This window comes from Magnolia sinica, chromosome 12 (assembly GCF_029962835.1).
Source record: "Magnolia sinica isolate HGM2019 chromosome 12, MsV1, whole genome shotgun sequence".
Taxonomy (NCBI): Eukaryota; Viridiplantae; Streptophyta; class Magnoliopsida; order Magnoliales; family Magnoliaceae; genus Magnolia; species Magnolia sinica.
The window spans coordinates 39,800,376-39,822,858 of NC_080584.1; the positions used below are offsets into that span (position 1 = coordinate 39,800,376).

General features: G+C 37.8%; 1 protein-coding gene across 5 annotated transcripts in view; it reads right to left on the reverse strand.

Moving 5' to 3' along the window:
- The window catches only part of LOC131221251 (uncharacterized), a 74,296-nt gene that overhangs the window by 29,655 nt on the left and 22,158 nt on the right, over positions 1–22,483 (reverse strand). For all 5 annotated transcript variants that reach the window (XM_058216447.1, XM_058216446.1, XM_058216445.1 and 2 more), the window contains one exon: positions 19,759–19,931. In XM_058216447.1, coding sequence (XP_058072430.1) covers positions 19,759–19,931 — 173 coding nt within the window. The remainder of the gene's footprint in view (positions 1–19,758; positions 19,932–22,483) is intronic.

Sequence of the window (22,483 nt, forward strand, 5' to 3'; positions counted from 1 at the left end):
CAAGATGCTATGAATATAACCAACAATTCAATGTTTCATTAAAAAACAAAACATATACAAGTCCACTGCCACTTCATTCGCGAAAAGGTTTCTCGAGAAGAAATTTTTGCTCCATATATCTCTTCTTATAATCAGGTTGCATATCCATTATTAAGGGTCTCAGGAAGTCTCAATTTGAAACGCTTATTTCTAAGTTAGACATGTACGATATCTATGCTCAAGCATGTAAGGGGGAGTATTAAATGGATCATTGTGGTCCCATTCATGGACAAGTTTGGTCCCATGTGTGATTTCTTGTAATTGTTGGGCCAAAGTATGTTTTGGGGTAGAGTTTAGGCCCATGGGTGTTGCTTATCTATGTTTAACTTAACAGGGGGCAGTTTATAAACAATAAATAATGAAAGCCCTAATAACATAAGAGGTGTAGACATGAGAGGCATTGATGTAGGACATGAAATTCAGATATGATGTGCAAGATTTCAGGCTTAAAATCACATAGTCATAAACAATTACACAAATTCCACATCCCACACAAAAGTCCAAATATTCAATTAAGGGGAATCTATGTGGGTCCAGACCTACAGACGTTAGGCCTGGACCAATAAAAATTATGAACCAAACAATACTCAAAGGGAAATAGAAATCAACCACACATGTATAGCAAATAATCCCTAATCCAAGGGATACCCCAATCTCAATTCAAGGAACCCTAGGGTCAAAAAATGGGCAAATAAATTAGGGCAAATGCAAACTAAGGTTGGGGTTTAGGAAATAGGAATGAAAAGAGGAAAACAGGAAGAAAAACTGACCCGGAGAAAGCTCCTGCATGCAGATGGTGACCCAGGGCTGACACATGTGCGCGGGTGGGCTGGCCGCACGTGTGATGGAAGCCCGCTTCCCCAAAGTGACACCTAGGCCTTAGTCGGCCAAGGGAGACCTCCAATCCCTCCAAGTTTGACGATGATCCGACGTAAGATCGAGGCGTAGTGTTCCGCCGAAGTTTCGGCCCTCCTACAGGTCCAGATTCTAGAAACTGGCTATAGGGGGATGAATAGCTACAAAAGCTAGGAAATTCAAAGTAATAATGATGATAGAAAATGAGAGATATGGATGGAAGAGGGTAGGGGCAGATGGGGATAGATGTGGCTTCGCACCACGGTAGCAAGCCCTTCGAAAAAGGAGGGCTTCGCACCCGCTTTTGAGTTCTTCCAGAACTCACTAAGAGAGCAGAAAAATATAGCAGGAATTTTTATTAAGCTTCAATGAATCAAAAGAACTACAAGGGGTGCCTATTTATAGGGAAAACTCTATACCCCAAAACTCGCACCATGTGCGCAACCTATTACTTGGCGATGAAGTAAACTAAAATAAAAACCAATCAAAGAAATCTAAAGCGTTCATGATGTTCTAGATAATATAAATAAGCAAAACCTAAAGTATGAACTTAATCTTACTAGTGGGGCATGATCATGAGATCCCATTATGGGCTTTTCTTGACCATCGGGCCCACTCTTTTGAATCAAAACTTCGTCTTCTAACTAGGAGGCCCTCCCTGGACGTCATCATCGAGCCAGATTGACGGTAGGGCCCTCCTTCTTCGTACGTATGTACGTAAGGAGGGTGGTGTGCATGCGCATGTGCGCATGATGTCCCCATCAGGCATGTAGAGCCTTTCTCCATCCTTTTTCTTCTCTCCTCCTCTTCTTTGATGCAGACAAATATGGGACCACGACCCATTGGCCGGGCTCAAGTCCAAGCCCATTAAGCCCAAGCCCAACTATTAACCCATCAACGAGGCCCAAGTCTACTGTTTAAGTAGCTAGCTTATTTAGGTAATTAGCTAGAAAAATCAATCAACTAGCTGAGAATAATCCATTAGTCAAACATTTTTAATGCATTCTTATCTCTTTTTATCTCTTTTTTTTATATTTGTAATAAGTTATAAGTTGTCAATGACATTACGTGTTTTCCTTATATGTACATTTCAAAAGCTTATATAACAGACTGGGACGAGTAGTATCAAGGCACCTTTGAATTGAATGAAAAATTCTAGATTGTTTCTTTCTACTGTGTGTGCTTCTTGTACTTAGCTTGGAGGTGCCTACGCTTGGATGGATCCTCCCCATCGACCAGTGAGATTAGAGCGGGTCCTTATGGCTAGATTGAATTCCTAGATCAACAACAATCTCGATATTATTGTTTCCATGTTCTTTAATCATAAAATTCTGCCACATTTTCTTTATTCTCATCATTGCATCCATCCCTCCTACCCAGTGTTCGAAATATCGATACTATCGGCCGATATTATCAGTATCACGGTCCAGCGATACGAAATCCTTCGAAAAAGACGAAAAAGTTAAATATATATATATATATATGTGCCAAATATCATTCGGAATAACATCATTATCCGAAAAAATCGGAAAAAAAACCAAAGGGTGGATTTCGGTACCTATAAAAGAGATCGCCATGATCGGAAGCTTCCATTTGGTGGGTCATTCGAATCGAAGAGTCGTTCCAAGGTTACCGCAAATAAAATCTCCGATTTTGGAGAGAAATCCGGAGAATTCCACACCGATTCATGAGATTTGGGAGAAATTTTAGGTTCCGGCCTTCCGGAACCCTCTCTGCTTAAAAAAAGGTCGTTCGAGCCCTTTTTTATCGAGATGAGTACCGCACACCACCGAGCTGACTGGTGTGTTGACGTCACCAAGTTCTGTGGGTCCCATCATGAGGTATGTGTTATATCCAGACCGTTCATCCATTTGGCAAGCTCTTCGTAAGGCTTGAGCAGAAAAATAAGACAGATCAAAAGATCAAGTGGACCACACTGAAAACAGAAGTGGTAGATGAACGTCTACCATTAAAACCCTTTTGAGGGTCACAGAAGTTTTGGATCAATATTGTATTTATTTTTCCTCTTCATCCAGGTCTATGTGATCTAATTAACAGATTGGATGGAAAATAAACGTTATGGTGGGCCCTACGAATGTTTTAACAGTGAGAATCAGTCCCCCACTACTATTTGTGTGTGGTCCACGATATGACTCATTTTTGGGTTCATGATCTAAAATAATGTCTCCAAATGCATGAACTGTGTAGATATAATAAATATATTATTGTGGAGCCATGTAACTTTGAAACGTTCGTACAACTTGAGCTCGAGGAGCATCAGCGCCAGACCCGGATTTCCTGCCAAAGCCTTCCGCACATTCGAAACCTTAGCGGGGCCCACTATGATGTTTGTGAGGAATCCACTCCGTCCATCCATTTTGTGAGATCATTTTAGGACATGGGGTAAAAAATGAGTAGGATCTAATATTCAAGTGCGCCAAAAACATGAGGATTGAACATCCGCACTTGAAATATTCGTGGGGCCACATAAGTTTTGAATCAGACTAATATTTGTATTTTCAATTCATACGAGTAGGAATGACGTTATAAACGGTATGGATGGCATGTTAACATCACTGTCGACCCCAAGAGAGGTTTCAACGGTAGGAATTTTCCTAATTCCTACCCACCTTTTCCTTTAGTGCGGCCCACTTTAGTCTTCGATCCTGCTCATTTTTTCTCTCAAGTTCTAAAATGATCTCAAAAAACAAATGGACGAGGTGGATTTCTTACAAACATCACAGTGGGCCCCACCTAGGTTTCTTGCTAAGGAACTTAGCTCGAAATCCGCGTCCGTCAGCGCACCAGTGTGGTGGGAAGTGGATCACATAGTGAGTAGTGTATTTGTAAACTTTGTGGGCCCTCTATAATTCATGTATTTTATCCACTCCGTCCATCCATTTTACCAGATAATCTTATGGTTATAGCCTAAAAAATGAAGCATATCCAAAGCTCAACTGGACCACACCATAGAAAACAGTGCAAATTGAACGTCTACTATTAACAAATCCTTGAGGGCCAAAGAAGTTTTTAATCAAGATGATCCTTGTTCTTTTCCTTCATCCATGTCTTTGTGATCTTATGAACAGGTTAGATGAAAAATAAACATCGTTGTAGGCCCTAGGAAGGTTTCAACGATGGAAATCATTATTCCTACTATTTCGTGCGGTCCATTTGAGCTTTGGATATGTTTCAAATTTGTGCTCAACCCCTAAAATGAGCTGGAAAAACAGATGGACCACATGGATAAACCATGTACATTCACGGTGGGTCCAACAGAGCTTATTCAGTACTATAAGAGCGTATTTAAGTGCGGTGCAGGGAGTTGATTAGGTGAGACCCCGACCTCACCCAAGACCGTACAGCCTCTACTGTGGGACCCAACTTGACATGTGTATTATGTATCCACTCCGTCCATCCATTTTTTTAGATCATTTTACAGCATGATCCCAATAATTAAGAAGATCCAATTATCATACTCAAGGAAATGGTGGTGGTTGAACAGGGTACCATTAAAAACTTCTTAGGGTACACTTTAATTTTCCCTATATTTCATTAGGCATCCAATATGCTGATAACTTCACATAATTTGAATGAAGAGAAAAAACTATTATCAGCTTGATCCAAAACTTTTGTGGCCCACTAATGGTCAATCACCATTGTTTCCTATTGGTATGGTCTACTTGATTATTGGATCTGCTTTATTTTTTGGATAATGTCCTAAAATGATATGGAAAAACGGATGGACGGGGTGGATACTAAATATAGTTGTCTTAGTTCAATCGGACAACGCATAGCTTAGGAGCCTATACAAAGGAAACCTATTATGTGCACTTCTTTTTTGAAACTTTATGATTGAAAAGTGTGTATTAAGTTCTTTTTTAATAATTCCAGAAGTTTCATTGAAAAATTCAACCATTTTCCCAATGTTTCCCCACGTTTCCCAAAAAGTGCGATAAATTACGCGATACAAACGATATATCCCGTGAGATAACCGATACGTATCAGTATCCCAAGGGTGTGATACATTGCGCGATACCGATATTTCGAACACTGATTATAACCATTAACAACCCTAATCCAGCCTATTTCAATCCATTAGAGTCTAAAATCCCAGCTCATTAGCAATCTTCTATTCAAAACCAGAAACCACCATATATTATGTCCATTACTTTCTAATGTCACGATGTCTACCTGTAGTGGTAACATCTATCAAATGAGGCCTACCAATCAACAGTGAGACAATTGCATCACCGAGCTATTCGCAAGGGTAGCCAACCTAGAAACTGCCATTGACCAACTATGTGAACAACAACATGGTGAGCAGCTTGATCCTATTGGAGATCATGATGGTGATCCAAATCTACAACAAGGGTTCCAACCAAAACCTTCGATGAATCAAGATGGCATGGGTTCTCGGGAGTCTGTTTATAACTTCATGCAACGGCTCTTTACAGAGTCAGAGAGAGCCCATGACACTGAGATAGAGACGCTCACGAAATATGATATTACCAAGAAAGTATGGGCTGAAGTTCCGGACTTCATGGGTCGTCTTAATGCAAAGGCTTTTGTCAATTGGATTACAACGCTGGAAGATTATTTTGCATATTATGACATGAATGATGTCTAGCGAGTAACCTTTGCCAATGTCAAGTTGAAGGGCCTAGCAAGACTCTAGTGGCGAAGCATTGACAACAACAATCTCATCATGGGTTGTCCTGCTATCGCCAAGTGAGCTGACATGAGTGAGAAGCTAGAAAGTAAGTATTTGTCATAAGATTACATGGATAATCTTCTCCATGAGCTCCTTGCATTCAAACAGGGAACTTCATCGATGGAAGACTACACCGAAAAATTCAATGAGCTTTTTGTACGTTGTAAGCGTGCATAGACAGACCACATAATAACTAACCATTATTGGGCAGGGTTATACCAAAAGATCCTGATGGGGACATCAGAGGACCTACTCGGGTGTACCAGAGACGGAGATGATCACCTACATCAGTGCAGCTTTCTTGTGGATGAGAGACGAGTTCCAGATGGGGTCCACCGGGCTATTTTGAAGACCCCATATGCATTAGACGTGATTCAAGAAGACTCAACTTTGGGATGATGCATGTGGCCTGCTTAAGAGACCATTTTAGTCATAGGATTTCTATTTCGTGTCGATCCGACCGTTGGATCTTATCGATCAAGCCATCAGGCCACCAGATCTTCCTAATCTGGACCTCTTGGGCTCTGATTTTCCTTTCTTTATGTTTTTTATTTTTTTTTAGGATTTATTTGATGGTTGAGATTGATAATAAATGTTTTAGTTTTCTTTTTTTGGGTGATGGGCCACTTCACTTGAGTGAGTGGCATAGTTGTAATTATGCTAAATTTTTTATTCTGAATTTTTAATCATAAAACCACAGGAGGGGTGGAGTTCCAACCGTAGTGGTGTTATTAAGAAGAAAGAAAAAAGAGAAGCTCTCGTGTGAAGTAATTTTCCTCATTGTGTTTTAGGGTTTGTAAGAAACCCTCCCTTCCAATTGAATTGTGGAAGGGTAGAAGCTTGTTTGGTGGTGGATTTCAAGGTACATCCTTCCACTTCCTCTTCTTCGAAAGGTATTCTTCTTCTTACGTTATTCATCTCTTCTTCGAAAGGTATTCTTATTTTTCTCTCGCCTTCTTTTTCCTTCCATTACAACCTTCTAAACCCTAGATCCTTTGAATCACTAAAAACTTCATTCCTAAATTTCCATCAATGAATCCAAAACTCTAATCAAAATCTGAATTTTTTTTGTTTTTATTTTTGGAAACATTCCCCAAACCAGAATTTTGCTTGCATCATTATCTATCCACGTAGTTGTCCACTACCCATGCTAGATTGGAAGTCCCTACTTCCAAGTGGGCTACTCTTGAACTATTTTATATTTTCATGCAAAGCAAACATGAAAACTTAGGATCTTCGTGTTATTAATCTGAATTTCGGAATTTATTATGAGGATATGATTGATTTTACATGTTGCTTGCTGAAATTAATATGTAATTGATCTCCCATCTTGCATCCTAAGATAATTTCCATCATCCTGCATCAAATTTGGTATCAGAGCCTAGGTTTAGCATAGGGTAGGTGTTCGACAAAATTCTTCACGTCAATGTTCCTCTTCCCCCTTGATAGTGGCAAGGAAGCGGCGTATGAGTAGGGCCTTTATCCTCAGCTTCAACCGTAGGTTCAATAGTAGAGTCCTCTAGTTGTGATCCAGGTTCTACACAGAGTTGTTCCATCTCAATGTGCTCATCATAATACTCATGGTTGTCTAGGTTATAGGGGTATTTGGTATCGTTTAAAATCGGCATATATGAGAATGATATTTGGTATGACATAATTCTAATGGATGTCATCCACATTCTTCTCAGTCGACCTTAGCTCTTTGACCAAAAGATACAAAGCGACAGTGAAGCTAATACGCATACTTTTCTATGGCACAAGGTATTTCGTATTGGTAATGGTGGTTGTAACAATCACGAGTATTGCCGATACAGGTATCAGTCATAACGGCTGATACAGGGGTGTAACGACCGCTACAACCCCCGTAACAATTCAAAAAAAAATTGCCTGAAAAATTTTGCAATAATATCTAGAAAATCTATATTCATTTTTATGTTTGAACATGTTTATGGTAGCATAATGGTCCACCCTTTGGTGAGAGTGTTGTATTGGGTTCTTTAGTGAATTTATGAACATGGTTATTGTGTCTCTAATGTTTACACATCACAATCAAGCATTAGAATTAGAAATCGGATAAAAATGCATATATACCACTTTTTCAATTTTTTTAAAAATGGTTGTCGGAGCTTCTATTCGCCTAAATCACTTCAATCTACTATTTTAATCCTAAAGACTACGGTACGAGTGTTTGAAATCTATTGTAGAATGATGTAGGAATTTGAAATCTATTGTAGAATGATGTAGGAGAGCTTTTGGAATGAGAAAAGTAGAAAAATGAGGAGGGGAGGGAATGGATTTACATTGAAAAAAGAATTGGTTGGTTTTCAACCGTTACGAGGGTAACAGCCGTTGTGGCCCATGTAACGGCTGATATGGCCTGAAAAAACCAATTGCCCCGTTTCACCCCTGTATCGTGTAACGGTCACAGCTGTTACCTATACGTATCAGCCTTTACGACCGTATCGTAATGGATATGGAGCACCTTGCTATGACAAGGTCATTGTATCCTTCTTCATTAGTTGGAGCCAACATCACCTCCTTCATCTACGCCCTCATCGTCGGCATCGGCTGCTCTTTCAAACTCGTGTTCTCACCATGCGAAAGTTCGAAAAAGAGAGCAAGGAGAAATGAGTAATGTTCGATCTAGTCACAAAAATGCACAGGAGCTTGTTATTGACCAGGATGACCTATTCCTAATGAAGTTGAATATACATTGTATGACTTCCAAGATTTAGTCCCCGATGATCCGCCTGAGGAGTTGCCACTGTTGTGGGATATTCAACACGTTATAAATTTGGTTTCCTCAGCAATCTTACCCAACTTACCAACATACTGGATAAGTCCCGCCAAGCACGTTGAGTTGAAGCGTCAGGTTGATGAGTTGCTTAAAAAGGTCTACATCCGAGAGAGACTAAGCCCACGTGCAGTGCCAGCCCTCCTTACTCCTAAGAAGGATGGAAGTTGGTGCATGTTTGTAGATCAAGGTATTCCGTATCAGTAACGGTGGCCATAACAGTCACGACTGCTACCAATACAGGTATCAGTCATAATGGCCGATATGGGGGTGTAACGACCGCTACGACCCCCATAACAGTTCAAAAAAAATTCGCTCGAAAAATTCTGAAATAATATCTAGAAAATCTAGGATAATGTCAATATTCCAAATCTATATTCATTTTTATGTTTGAACATGTTTATGGTAGCGTAACGGTCTACCATTTGGTGAGAGTGTTGTATTGGGTTGTTTAGTGAATTTGTGAACATGGTTATGTCTCTAATATTTACACATCACAATCAAGCATTAGAATTAGAAATCGGATAAAAATGCATACATACCACTTTTTTCAATTTTTTTGAAAAATGGCTCTTGAGCTTGTATTCGCCTAAATCGCTTCAATCTACTATTTTAATCTTAAAGACTATAGTACGAGTGTTTGAAATCTATTGTAGAATAACGTAGGAAACTTTTTGGAATGAGAAAAGTAGAAAAATTGGGGGAAATGGATTTACATAGAAAAAAGAATTAGTTGTTTATCAACCATTTCGAGGGTAACGGTCGTTTCACCCCTGTATCGCATAACAGTCACAGTCATTACCTCTACATATCGGCCTTTACAGCCATATTGTAATGGATACAGGGCACCTTGATAAACGAGCTATTAATAAAATCACATTTAAGTACCGTTTTTCCATTCCCCAGCTTGATGATATGCTGGATTTGATGCCAAGTGCTAGCATCTTCTCCAGGATTGATCTTTGCAGTGGATACCACCAGATTCGCATCTGACCTAGTGACGAATGGAAGATGTTATTTAAGACAAAGGACGACCTCTACAAGCGACTAGTTATGCCATTCAATCTCACAAACTCACCTATGACTTTCATGCGCATTATGACACAATTGATGCACTGTTTGTCGTTGTCAATTTTGACAACATTCTTATCTATAGTAAGTCAAGAAAGGAGCACCTCAACCTCTTATCTTTAGAGTTCTTCGTCGTGAGCGCTTTTACATCAATGTTAAAAAGTGTACCTTCATGAGTACATTTGTGGTCTTCTTAGGGTACATTGTCTTGTCACAAGGTGTAGAGGTGGACCCCGCCAAGGTGGAAGCCATTGTTGACTGGCCAACACCTGCCAATATTTCGGAAGTTCGTAGTTTCCATGGCCTCGCTACATTTTACAAACATTTTGTGTGAACTTCAGCAGCATTATGGCCCCGATCACTGATTGTATGAAACAAAGGGAGTTTCGATGGACAAGTGCAACAATACGAGGGTTTGATAGGATCAATCGTAAGATGACTGAAGCTCCAATCATGCGCCTTCTGGACTTTGAGAAGGTATTTGAGGTGAGTTGTGATGCCTCTAATGTCAACAATGGTGGAATTCTCAGTCAGGAGGACCATCCAATAGCTTTCTTCAGCGAAAAGCTCTTTGATGCAAAGCAGCGGTACTCCATTTATGACTTGGAATTTTATGCCATTGTGCAAACTCTACGACTTTGGCGTCACTATTTGGTTGGCAAGGAGTTTGTCCTATAATCTGATCATGAAGCACTCAAATATCTAAACTCTTAGCAGAAGATGAGTGCTCCTCATGTCAAGTGGAGTGCATACCTTCAGGAGTTTTCTTTTGTCATTCGCCACAAGGTTGGCAAAGACAATTAAGTTTTTGATGCATTAAGCTGTCGGGCACATCTAATGTCATTGATGATGGTCATTGTTCCAGGATTCGAAAAGATATGGCATGAGTATACTGATGACAAAGATTTCGAACGTATTTATATGGGCATTCTTAGTGGTGAGCTTGCGAGACACCCGCATTTCAGCATTTTGAGCTGCAGTAAGATCCTAGCCCTTGTTGGAGATAGATACTTCTGGCCTCATCTAAAATCAGATGTCGCGAAGATCTGTCAATTATGCAGGGTTTGCTAGCTTGCTAAGTGTTAAAAGAAAAACAATGGATTATATCAACCACTACCGATCCCACATGCTTTGTGGGAATATATCAGCATGGACTGTCCTGGGTTTGCCAAAGACCACTCAGAAAATTGATTCAAAATTTGTGGTGGTTGATCGATTTCCAAAGATGGCTCATTTCATACTACGCTCGAATACAGCAAACGCTCTCAAGATTGTTCAATTATTCTTTCGAGAGGTCGTTCATCTTCAAGGGCTTCCAAAGACAATTGTGTCTGATCGTGATAACAAGTTCATGAGTTATTTCTGGAAAACTCTTTGGCCAGCAACGAAAACCAAGCTTCAGTTCTCTGGTGCCTACCACCCTCAAACTGACGGTCAAACGGAAGTGGTCAACCGTAGCTTAGGCAAGTTAATACAATATCTTATCCACAATCATATAGCTACATGGGACCAAGTAATACCCATGGCTGAATTTGCTTATAATAACTCAGCCAATAGGTCCACAGGGATGTCACCTTTTGAAGCAGTAACTGGTATACGACCACGTCTTCCAGTCGATTTGGTTCCTGTACCCGTAAAGTCGAGAAGTTGATGACTTCATCCGTCATATACAGCAAGTGCATGATGAAGTTCGATGCAATATCGCCACAAGTATGAAAGTTATAAGCAGCATGCAAATATAAGACATTGCTTTGTTGAATTTGCAGAAGGTGACATGGTTATGGCCCACATTTGTCCTGAAAGGTTGCCTCCCGGCACCTCGAAAAAGCTCCATCCTCGCAATGGGGGATCACTTAAAATCATAAAGAAGATCGGTGACAATGCTTATGTTTTAGATCTCCCACTAGAGTTATCTATCAGTCCTACTTTCAATGTAGAAGATCTTTCAATCTATTATGGGCGCCATACTGACAATTGTATCGAAGAACAAGCCATCACACTTCTGACTGTTTTGCCACCTACAGACATGATCGTTGACATTCTCGATAACCATATCGTCTCCATGCGCCAAGGTGGTTACCAGAAGTTTCTCATCAGTTGGCAAGGACGGCCTTTCTCCTATGCTACATGGATCACAGCCACAAACTTCCAGCATTTAAATCTTGACCTCTATGAGCAATATCAAGCCATTAACTCGCCAGAGTTGAGTTCTTTCAAGCGAGGGAGGACCGATGCATGCTTATCTGGGCCCATGACCCATGGTCCAAGCCTGGCCCATTAAGCCCAAGCCCAACAACTAACCCATCAATAAGGAGGCCCAAGCCTCCTATTTAGGTAGCTAAATTACTTGGGTAATTAGCTAGCAAAATCAATCAGCTAGTTAGGAATAATACATTAGTCAAACATTTTTAATGCATTCTTATATCTTTTACATATTTATAATAAATTTGTCAATAACATTGTGTTTTCCTTATATATACATTTCAAAAGCTTATATATAGGCCTGGGATGAGTAGTATCAAGGCATCTTTGCATTAAATGAAAAATTCTAGATTGTTTCTTTTTACTTTGTGTGGTTCTTGTGCTTAGCTTGGAGGTGCCTACGCTTGGGTGGATCCTCCCCATCGATCAATTGTGACTTTCTCTCTTCTTCTCTTTCCTCTTCATCAATCTCATAGTTTCACAAACCTTGACAATAAAGATTGAATTTCTATAGTGATGGTTCAGTTAACACATGACAGGATGCGCTCTTTTTTTATTGCATATTGACTTGGACCCAAGTGGCCTATTGATTTAGTTCCTCTTCCTATTGGAAATTGACCATGTGAAGATGTCGGAGGTTTCTTGCAACATATTAAGGAGATTCAAGAAGATGGGAGGCATAAAATAGCCCTTAGTAATGAAAATACAAGGTACAAGCAGAAACCTGGAAAATTTGTTGTTCAAAGGAGATGAAGCATGCCTCTCAAGCCAAAAAAGTTTCCAACAGGAACCTATCACAAGTTGCATTCTGGTAATGTTGGACATCATCATGTCTAAAAGAAGATAAGAGATAACACCTATTTTATTGAGTTTCTTACAAAGTTAAAGTTAGCTCCATCTTTAATTGGAAAGTCCTTACTGCTTGTATTGGACACATGAAGATGAAAGCCTTGCAGAACATGCTAGAAGATACTTGAGGTACCATGACAAGTCCATGAAGAGAGTACTAGAAGTTCGTCACAAAGTTCTTGTTGAACATGCTTGAAAACTAGATTTTCTTTACATGATGTCCAGGTTGAGGATACCAGAAGTTCGTCACAAAGTTCTTGTTGAGGATACTTGTAATTCCTCGTGAAATTAGAAGACCAAGATCCAATAACACATGGATTATACCAATGAATTTGGCGCATCAACCCAAAGCTCTATGAGGAACACATCACAACTAACTAGATGGGTGTGTTTTTCCAAGGCCGAGTAATCAATGTGCCCACGCTAAACATCAAGAATGTGTGTCCATGGAAGTTTTTTAAAGGGGGTGTTACTTGGTGGTTGTTTGATCCCTTTTGCCAAAAGTGGCATCCGATTGGACTGTGAGGCCTATAAACTCAATAAAGTGGCCATAAGAGTTAACCAATGGTATTTATAGGGGCCCACAAGTCTAATCAATGGCTTTTATACAAAGTATATGCAAAGTGCATTTGTTTTTGGAGTTTATATACAAATTATACATTGATATAAGCCATATGGTCATGTGTATAATATATATATATATATATAGCCAGTAGCAATTGAACTCTTTTATTTGGTTTCCCTTGTCCAATTTATTCCCTTCTTGACTACAAGTCGTTTCAGGTTAGTTTGAATTAAATAAGGTAACATATAGGTGCGCCAATAGTAACTTAGGTGGGATTTATTCCTAAAGAAAGATTTGCTTGCATGAACGTGTATACATAGCTTGAAAGAAACATGCATATAGTACAAACATGAGTCTAGAAGGTTGTCTTATTCTCCCACAGTCAAGGTGTCCTGTATCCGTTATGATACGGCCGTATTGGCCGATACGTAATGGTAACGGCCAACACTGTTACGCGATACGGGGTCGAAACGGGCACCCGCCCGATTTTGTGACCGTAACGGCCGTTACAGGCCATAACGGCCCTTCTTCCTCTTCTTCTTCTTCTCGCCCTGCTGCGGCTGTGGCCCGGGCCTCCTCCTCCTTCTCTCTCTCTCTCTCTCTCTCTCTCTCTCTCTCTCTCTCTCTTCTTTCCCTCTTTTTCTTTTCGGTTTCCCTCTCTCTCACATCTTTTTCATTTGAAATCGGAAGCGGAGCTGCTGTAGGTACGTTTCATGCTAAGACGAGCGCTGACACTCCTCAAGCTCCGAGTTGTACGAACGGTTCAAAGGAGATCAAAGTTACGTGGGCTCCACAATGATGTATTTATTATATCTACACCGTTCATCTATTTTCAGATATCATTTTAGAGCACTACCAAAAAAAATGAATTATATCCAAAGATTGTCTGGACCACACCAAAAATAGCAGCGGAGATAATGATTTTCACCATTAAACAATTCGTAGGGCCCACCACAACGTTTATTTTCCATCCAATCTATTCAAGCCTTAAGACGAGCTCGTCAAATGAATGGACGGTTTAGATATAACACATACCTCGTGATCAGACCCGAGTGGGCCCCACCATGATGTATATATTTTATCCATGTCGTCCCTCCATTTTGCCATGTCATTTTAGGTTAGGATCCAAAAAATTAGTAATATCCAAATCTCAGGTGGACCACACCATAGGAAACAGTGGTTATAGAATGCTCACCATTAAAATTTTCTTAGGGTCCACTGTAATGTTTATTTTCTATCTAACATATTAATTGGGTCACACTAACGTGGATGGAGGGAAAACACACGTGTCAGCTTGATTTAAAACTTTTGTAGCCCCTAATAAATTTTTAATGGTCAACGTTTAATTATTGTTGTTTCTTATGGTCCAGTCCACCTGAGCTTTGGATGTGCCTCATTTTTGGGCTCATGCCCTAAAATTATTTGGCAAAATGGATGGACGGTGTGGATATAACACATTCATCACGGGTGGGGCCCAAAAAACTTTAACACGTGTGCTACACTTCACAATCCGAGTCCCGCCTAATTCGGGCCCTTAAAAAATTGTACATGAGACATATATTAACTTAAAATTTACCAATTAAATTATGGACTACAATTGCTAACTCACAATGCCAAAATCAAATTGTTTGAATAGTTTTAATTGTTAATTTGTGGACTTTTATTTTTTAAAATAGGGCCTTTTGATTTTTTTTCATGATTAACTATCCAATAAATGTCCACCAATTCATAAGTGGGATAATGGCAATAAATTGCATGAATTTCTGATTTGGGGCATAGATTGGTCCTCCAAGTCGGCCCCAAATTGGCAACGCCATCTACCTGAATTTAATTTCATTTTTTTAAAGAACTATTGGGAGAAATGATATCAAATTGTTAAGTATATAAATTAGATATTTAAAAAATTAAATATATGAATTTTGTAGTCAAATTCAGGTTACCTAGTTCAAAAATCAATCAGGTAGTCCGATACAACTTCTCACCAAAGAGTGGACCGATACACCACCATAAACATGTTCCAATTTTTAAATGAATGCGTATTTGGAATGCTTAGAATATTCTGGATTTAATTCATATTTTTTCATATTTTTTTGGCAAAAAAAAAAATGTACCGTTACGAGCCGTTGCACCCCCGTATCCGTATCGGTATCAGAGGGCACCGTTACGCCAACCGATACCGATACGGGATACCTTGCCCACAGTAGATGATTCACATCCATTGGGGTATCAATTGGCTTAGAACCAAGAAGGTCCGTCTCTGTGAGCAATACCGATAATACTGGTAGTATCAGAAATTTCAGGTATCGGCGATATACCACCAATATATAAGCCAATGTATCGATATCACCAATGCATTGCCAAGTTTTTTACTACGTAAATTCCAGCTGCCGCTTGTATTGCCAATGTATCGGCGATATTGCGATGATATCACCAATGTATTGATATCACAAAAAATCTGTTTATAAAAATAAAATTTTAAATTTTAAAAAAAAAAAAAAAAATTCATTTCAAAATTTTTTTTATGGGTGCATGGTTGTATGATGAAATACATGTTGTGTGTGTGTGTGCATGGATTGATGGATGGATCATGGATGCATGTATATATCTATGTCTGCATGATGGATTGATGGATGGATGGATGGTTGGTTGGTTGGATGGATGGATGGATGGATGGATGGACGTATATAAGTGGGTATGTGCGTATGCATGCATGCATTGATGGATGGATGGATGGATGGATCATGCATGTGTATATATGTTTGTATCATTGTATGTATGTATGCATGCATGCATGGACAGTTAGATGGAAGGATCATGCATGTGTATCATTTACACGTGTGCATGCGTGGATGGATGGTGGGATGGATGGATCAACCATTTTCTCCATGTTTTCCCAATGTTTCTCTGAATCAACGTTACATGCTTTTAGGCCCCCATTAAAGGAAAACTTATTATTTGATTCCCAAGTGTGTAAATATACGTCGTTCTTTTTTCTATTATTTGATTCTTAAATAGCAATATGTGTATTTTAGCATACCCTAAATTATCATTGAAAAATTCCACCATTTTTCCCATGTTTCCCAATGATTCGTTGAGTCAGCATTAAGTGCTTTTAGGTCCCCATTAAAGGGAAATTTATTATGTATGCATCTTTTTTGCAATTATTTGATTGCTAAATATGCAAATATGTGTATTTTAGCATCTCGTAAAGTTTTATTAAGAAATACCATCATTTTCCTAATGTTTCCCTCAGCAAGGTGTCCCGTATCGGTATCGGTTGGCGTAACAGTGCCCTCCGAAACCGATATGAATACGGGGGCGTAACAGCCCGTAACAGCGGAATTTTTTTTTTTGGCAAAAAAATATGAAAAAAATATGGATTAAATCCAGAACATTCTAAGCATTCCAAATATGCATTCATTTATAAATTGGAACATGTTTATGGTGATGTAACGGTCCACTCTTTGGTGAGAAGTTGTATCGGACTGTCTGATGAATTTATGAACCAGATAACCTGAATTTGACTACAAAATTCATATATTTAATTTTCTACCTACTATCAATGATAGATATATTAGAATGAATGTAATATGAAAATATCTTACATTAGGTGTTTGTGTAAATATATTAGAATGAATGTAATATGAAAATGATTTTTCGAATTTTTAGAAAAAGGGGCCGAAATTAATGCGTAAATAGAAAAAATATAAAAAATAAATAAAATGACGCCCCAAATCTGTAAAATGCACATAAACATGTTCAACTATGATTAACACATCATATGGCATAGTTAAAACAGCAAAACAATCATTAAAAAATGATTTTTTGAATTTTAAAAAAAAAAAAGAGCCAAAATTAATGCGTAAATAGAAAAAAATATAAAATGACACCCCAAATCTATAAAATGCACATTAACATGTTCAACTATGATTAACACATCACATGGCATGATTAAAACAGCAAAACAATCATTAAAAAATGATTTTTCGAATTTAAAAAAAAAAAAGGGCCAAAATTAATGCGTAAATAGAAAAAATATAAAATGGCACCCCAAATCTGTAAAATGCACATTAACATGTTCTACTAAAATTAAGACATCACATGGCATGATTAAAACAACAAAACAATCATTAAAAAATGATTTTTCGAATTTAAAAAAAAAAAAAAAAGGGCCAAAATTAATGCGTAAATAGAAAAAAGTATTTAAAGAAAAATATAAAATGGCACCCCAAATCTGTAAAATGCACATTGACATGTTCTACTATGATTAACACATCACATGGCATGATTAAAACAGCAAAACAATCATTAAAAAATGATTTTTCGAATTTAAGAAAAAAAGGGCCAAAATTAATGCGTAAATAGAAAAAAAATATAAAAAAATATAAATGGAACCCTAAATCTGTAAAATGCACATTAACATGTTCTACTATGATTAACACATCACATGGCATGATTAAAACAACAAAACAATCATTAAAAAATAATTTTTCGAATTTTAAAAAAAAAGGGCCAAAATTAATGCATAAATAGAAAAAAATATAAAAATATATAAAATGGCACCCCAAATCTGTAAAATGCATATTAACATGTTCTACTGTGATTAACACATCACATGGCATGATTAAAATGGCAAAACAATCATTAAAAAATGATTTTTCGATTTTTTTTTAAAAAAAGGGCCAAAATTAATGCGTAAATAGAAAAAAATATTTAAAGAAAAATATAAAATGGCACCCTAAATCTGTAAAATGCACATTAACATGTTCTACTATGATTAACACATCACATGGCATGATTAAAACAGCAAAACAATCATTAAAAAATGATTTTTCGAATTTTTAAAAAAAAAAAGGCCAAAATTAATGCGTAAATAGAAAAAAATACTAAAAAAATATAAAATGGCACCACAAACCTGTAAAATGCACATTAACATGTTCTACTATGATTAACACATCATATGGCATGATTAAAATAGCAAAACATATTTTTAAAAAAAGTATAAATACCTATTTTTGACGAATTTCTAAAAAATGGCCCACCGAGCTTCAATTCAAGAAAATCCGTAATATAATGTATTTTTATCTCAAATACCAAGCAAGATTGGTCGAAAATAGTAGTAGAAGGATTGAGTGAGAGTTTAGAAGCAAATGGTTTCAAAAAAAAATGAAAAAACGGAGCTTAAAAAGGCAAAAAAATGTGACCGTTACGGGCTAGCCGTTACGGGTCAGTAACAGCCGTTACGCCCGTAACGGGCCCATAACGGCCGTTACGGGTACAAAATCGGGACATCGGCCGATACGGCCCGTATCGTGTAATTTGTATATAAGTAGGTATGTGTGTATGCATGCATGCATTGATGGATGGATGGATGGATGGATCATGCATTTGTATATATGTTTGTATCATTGTATGTATGTATGCATGCATGCATGGACGGTTAGATGGAAGGATCATGCAGGTGTATTATTTGCATGTGTGCATGCATGGATGGATGGTGGGATGGATGGATCAACCATTTTCTCCATGTTTTCCCAATGTTTCTCTGAATCAACGTTACATGCTTTTAAGCCCCCATTAAAGGAAAACTTATTATTTGATTCCCAAATATGTAAATATACGTCGTTTTTTTCCTATTATTTGATTCTTAAATATGCAATATGTGTATTTTAGCATCACCTAAATTATCATTGAAAAATTCGACCATTTTTCCCATGTTTCCCAATGATTCGTTGAGTCAGCATTAAGTGCTTTTAGGTCCCCATTAAAGGGAAATTTATTATGTATGCATCTTTTTTGCAATTATTTGATTCCTAAATATGCAAATATGTGTATTTTAGTGTCTCGTAAAGTTTTATTGAGAAATAACATCATTTTCCCAATGTTTCCCTCAGTCAACAATACATTTCCAATCAGTGATAATATTTGCAATATCAATACATGTTTCCATATCCCCAGTTGGCGATACATGTATCAAAATCGATACTACGAACACATTGTAGCATCTCTTCAAGGAATTGATCTTCTTAAAGTGGTACATGGGCATCTTCTAACCAATTAAGTTCAATTTCTCTAATTTGCTACATCGTATGGGCATTGGACCCTTATTGTATTTTTCCATTTATCATTTCTTTCTTTATACCATTTATCATTTTTTTTTTCTTTTTCTTTGTTTCTTTTTTTGTCTGCACACGCACTTGAAGATTGTCTTGAGTTCTTGATCATTTTCCATTCTTTCATTGTATCGATTACCTATTTGTACGTTAACTAACAAGTTGAGCTCTCTTCTATGCATGTATGGTGATTTTCCATTTCTCTATCACAACCTCCTAGAAAGCTTGTCTACCGCAAGCAAGTTCCCATTGTGATTTTACATGATAATGGTTTCTGAATACAGAAACCAAGAAACTGTTTAATGAATGTGAGAATCCCTCAAAAGAAAAAAAAAAATAAAAAATCACCCCATTCAACACAAAAATCACATTGTTTTCTCCCTTCAAGATGAGAATCCTAGAGACATTTGTTGTTAATACATTGCAGCTCAAGAATTTAGCTCCAGTAAAAAGCCAAGGAAAATTTTAAATGTCGCAAAAAGAACACATGACAAATATAAAATGGGAATATGAGATGTCAAATAAAGAGCTAAAAACCTCAGTAAGGAATCCTCACCACGCCATTCCTTTAATATAATATGCATTAGCAATGAGAGCACAAAAACCATTCCACTGCAGCCTGATTTCATCCGAGACTGGAGGCGTAGACGACCATCTAACAACAGTTGGTTGTGGCGTGCACAAGATGGTGATAAAAGTAATGCTTAGCCACAGAATGCACTCATTAACCTGCATTGTGAAATGGAGAGTATGAAGTTCACATTTATTATTCCACTTACTGGAGCCCAAAACAATTGAGTTGTACGCTAATGACGGTGCATTGTGAAATGGAGAGGGTTTTGAATATCAATAGAATTCTATCAACTATGTGAAAGAAAAAAAAAAGTTAATATCCATATAGTTGGGGCAAAAATGATGAAGTGTAGAAAGAGGATGTAGATGTATAGACACATATATAGATGCAGCAAGTTGTAATAGCACTTTAATAACTAACACTTGGGGCATAATCAACAAAAAGGCAAAAGAACGCATCATAACAAACTCATTCGGTGTATACAGCTAAGAGAGACGTTAGGTTTTCCTATGAACTGGAAATCGAAATCCCAAAGACCCACGGGCATGAAAAAATCAGACAGAGAACGCAAAATTTTATTTTATTTTTTTTGAGGGGAAAAAAAAAAAAAGCAATAGAATAAAAGATAGGAAAATGATGATAATTGGATGCGAGTGTGGACTACACCAAACAATCACTTTGAATGATTTTCTTTTTCATACAGCAACTCCAAATCATTCCATGGTAGATCATTGGTTGTTTGGACGACACTACTAGAATAATCATTTGTTAACAAATTCTCTCTTCTTCTTTCTTCTCCACACAAATCCCAATTCTTTTTCTCTTTATTACTCCAAAAACATGGAACATGAAAACAGAAATAATCGTTTCAGAATTTCACTAAGACATCTGGGATACCCTCACTGAACATCCGATGTAGGATGGATGACCTAGCCTAGAAAGATGCAATGAGATCATTGACGGATTAACTAGAACAATTTAAAGCACAAAATAATGTTAATCAATTATAAGCTTAATGAATTCAAGAATTTAGCTATGCTCAGATTCAAGACTAAATCACAACCCGTCCATTAGATCATACAAAACATGATTATATGGGACCTACAGAAGGTAGGACTTCCATCTAGCATAGGTATTAATCATCATTCAAAGGAAGTACTTGCCTTTGTTAGGGTTGATAGGCTAGGACTGATTTAGAGGTTTAATGAATTGGAAAATAGGGTTTAGATTTTCAGATTTAGGGAATATAACGTTTGGGGATTTGGGAGTTTTGGATTTGGGAATTAGGGTTTGAGGTTTTAGGGATTTAGGGTTAGGGTTTTAGGGATTTAGGGTTTTTTCTTTTTTTTTTTTTAAGAAAAGTAAGTTTGGGAATTGGGATTTTAGGGATGGGTTAGGTTGCCGGTGTATGGGTTGGGAGGAAGAAGAACAAGGATGGATGTGGGCATTTTTTGTTGAAGGAGAAATAAGAGAAGAAAATTAGAATGAGCAAGAAAGAGGAGAATAAATACCTTTTGATGGAAGAGAATGATAACTAGGAATCACTCCATGGCATCACGCCAAATTGGTCCAATCACAGGAGGTTGTACTTTTGATGGAAGAGAATGAAAGAGAAGGATAACTAGGAATCACTCCATGGCATCACACCAAATTGCTCCAATCACAAGAGAGAGATTTTTTTAATTCATATGCAATAATAATAGGCTAGGGTGTGGACGTCCAAGCCTTATATAGTCTCAGAAAAGGCTTTTTACAAAAAGATGCTCTCATATAAAAAATAAAAAAAATCACATAAAGACGCTCAATAAAATAAAATTTGGTACTAACTCCCTAATCGCAAAAAATATATATAAGCTAAACTAATAAAAATGACAAAACATATAAACAAACTAAATAAACTAAACTACTTCGTAGCCCATGGAGTCTACAATCAAGATGTCCAATGATGATGATCCAACGGTCCAATAGGTCCGACTAAGTAAACCGCATGCATCTTCCCAGTGTGGGGCCTTCAAAGATGCATGATCATGCATGTGAGGTCTTTAACAGGCTAGGCACTCAAATTGGGGCCAAGGGGCCCCATGCATGCATCACCTAGTGTCAATGGAAGATTGCAGAATCAGTTGAACACTTCTTCATTCATTGTATGTCTGCTTAAAAGGTGTGAGACTACTGTCTAGATGCTATTTATTGATGGGGACATCACGCGCACATGCCCCCCCCCCCCCCCCCCCCAAAGCACGTATGCAGCGAGGAGGGCCCCACCATCGATCTGGATCGATGACGATATCCAGGGAGAGCTTCCTAGTTAGAAGACTGCGTTTTGGTTCCTTGGAGTGGACCCGATCGTCATGTGAATCCCGCCATTGGTTCTCATGATCGTGGCCCACTATTCCAAACGATCTAGTCCTTTGAGTTTTGGTTATTATTATTATTAGGAACATCATGGACGGTTTAGATTACTTTGATTAGTTGTTATTTGTGGTTACTTCGTCTCTAAGTAATAGGTTGTGCACATGGCGCGAGTTGTAAGGTGTAGGATTTTATTATAAATAAGCATCCCTTGTAGTCTTTTTTCTCATTGATGATTGGAATAAAATTTTTGCGTTTTCTTGCTCCTCTTTGAGTTGTGAAAACCTAATTGGGTGCGAAACCCTCCCTTTTTCAAAGGGTTACTACCGTGGTGTGAAGCCACACCCATCCCGAT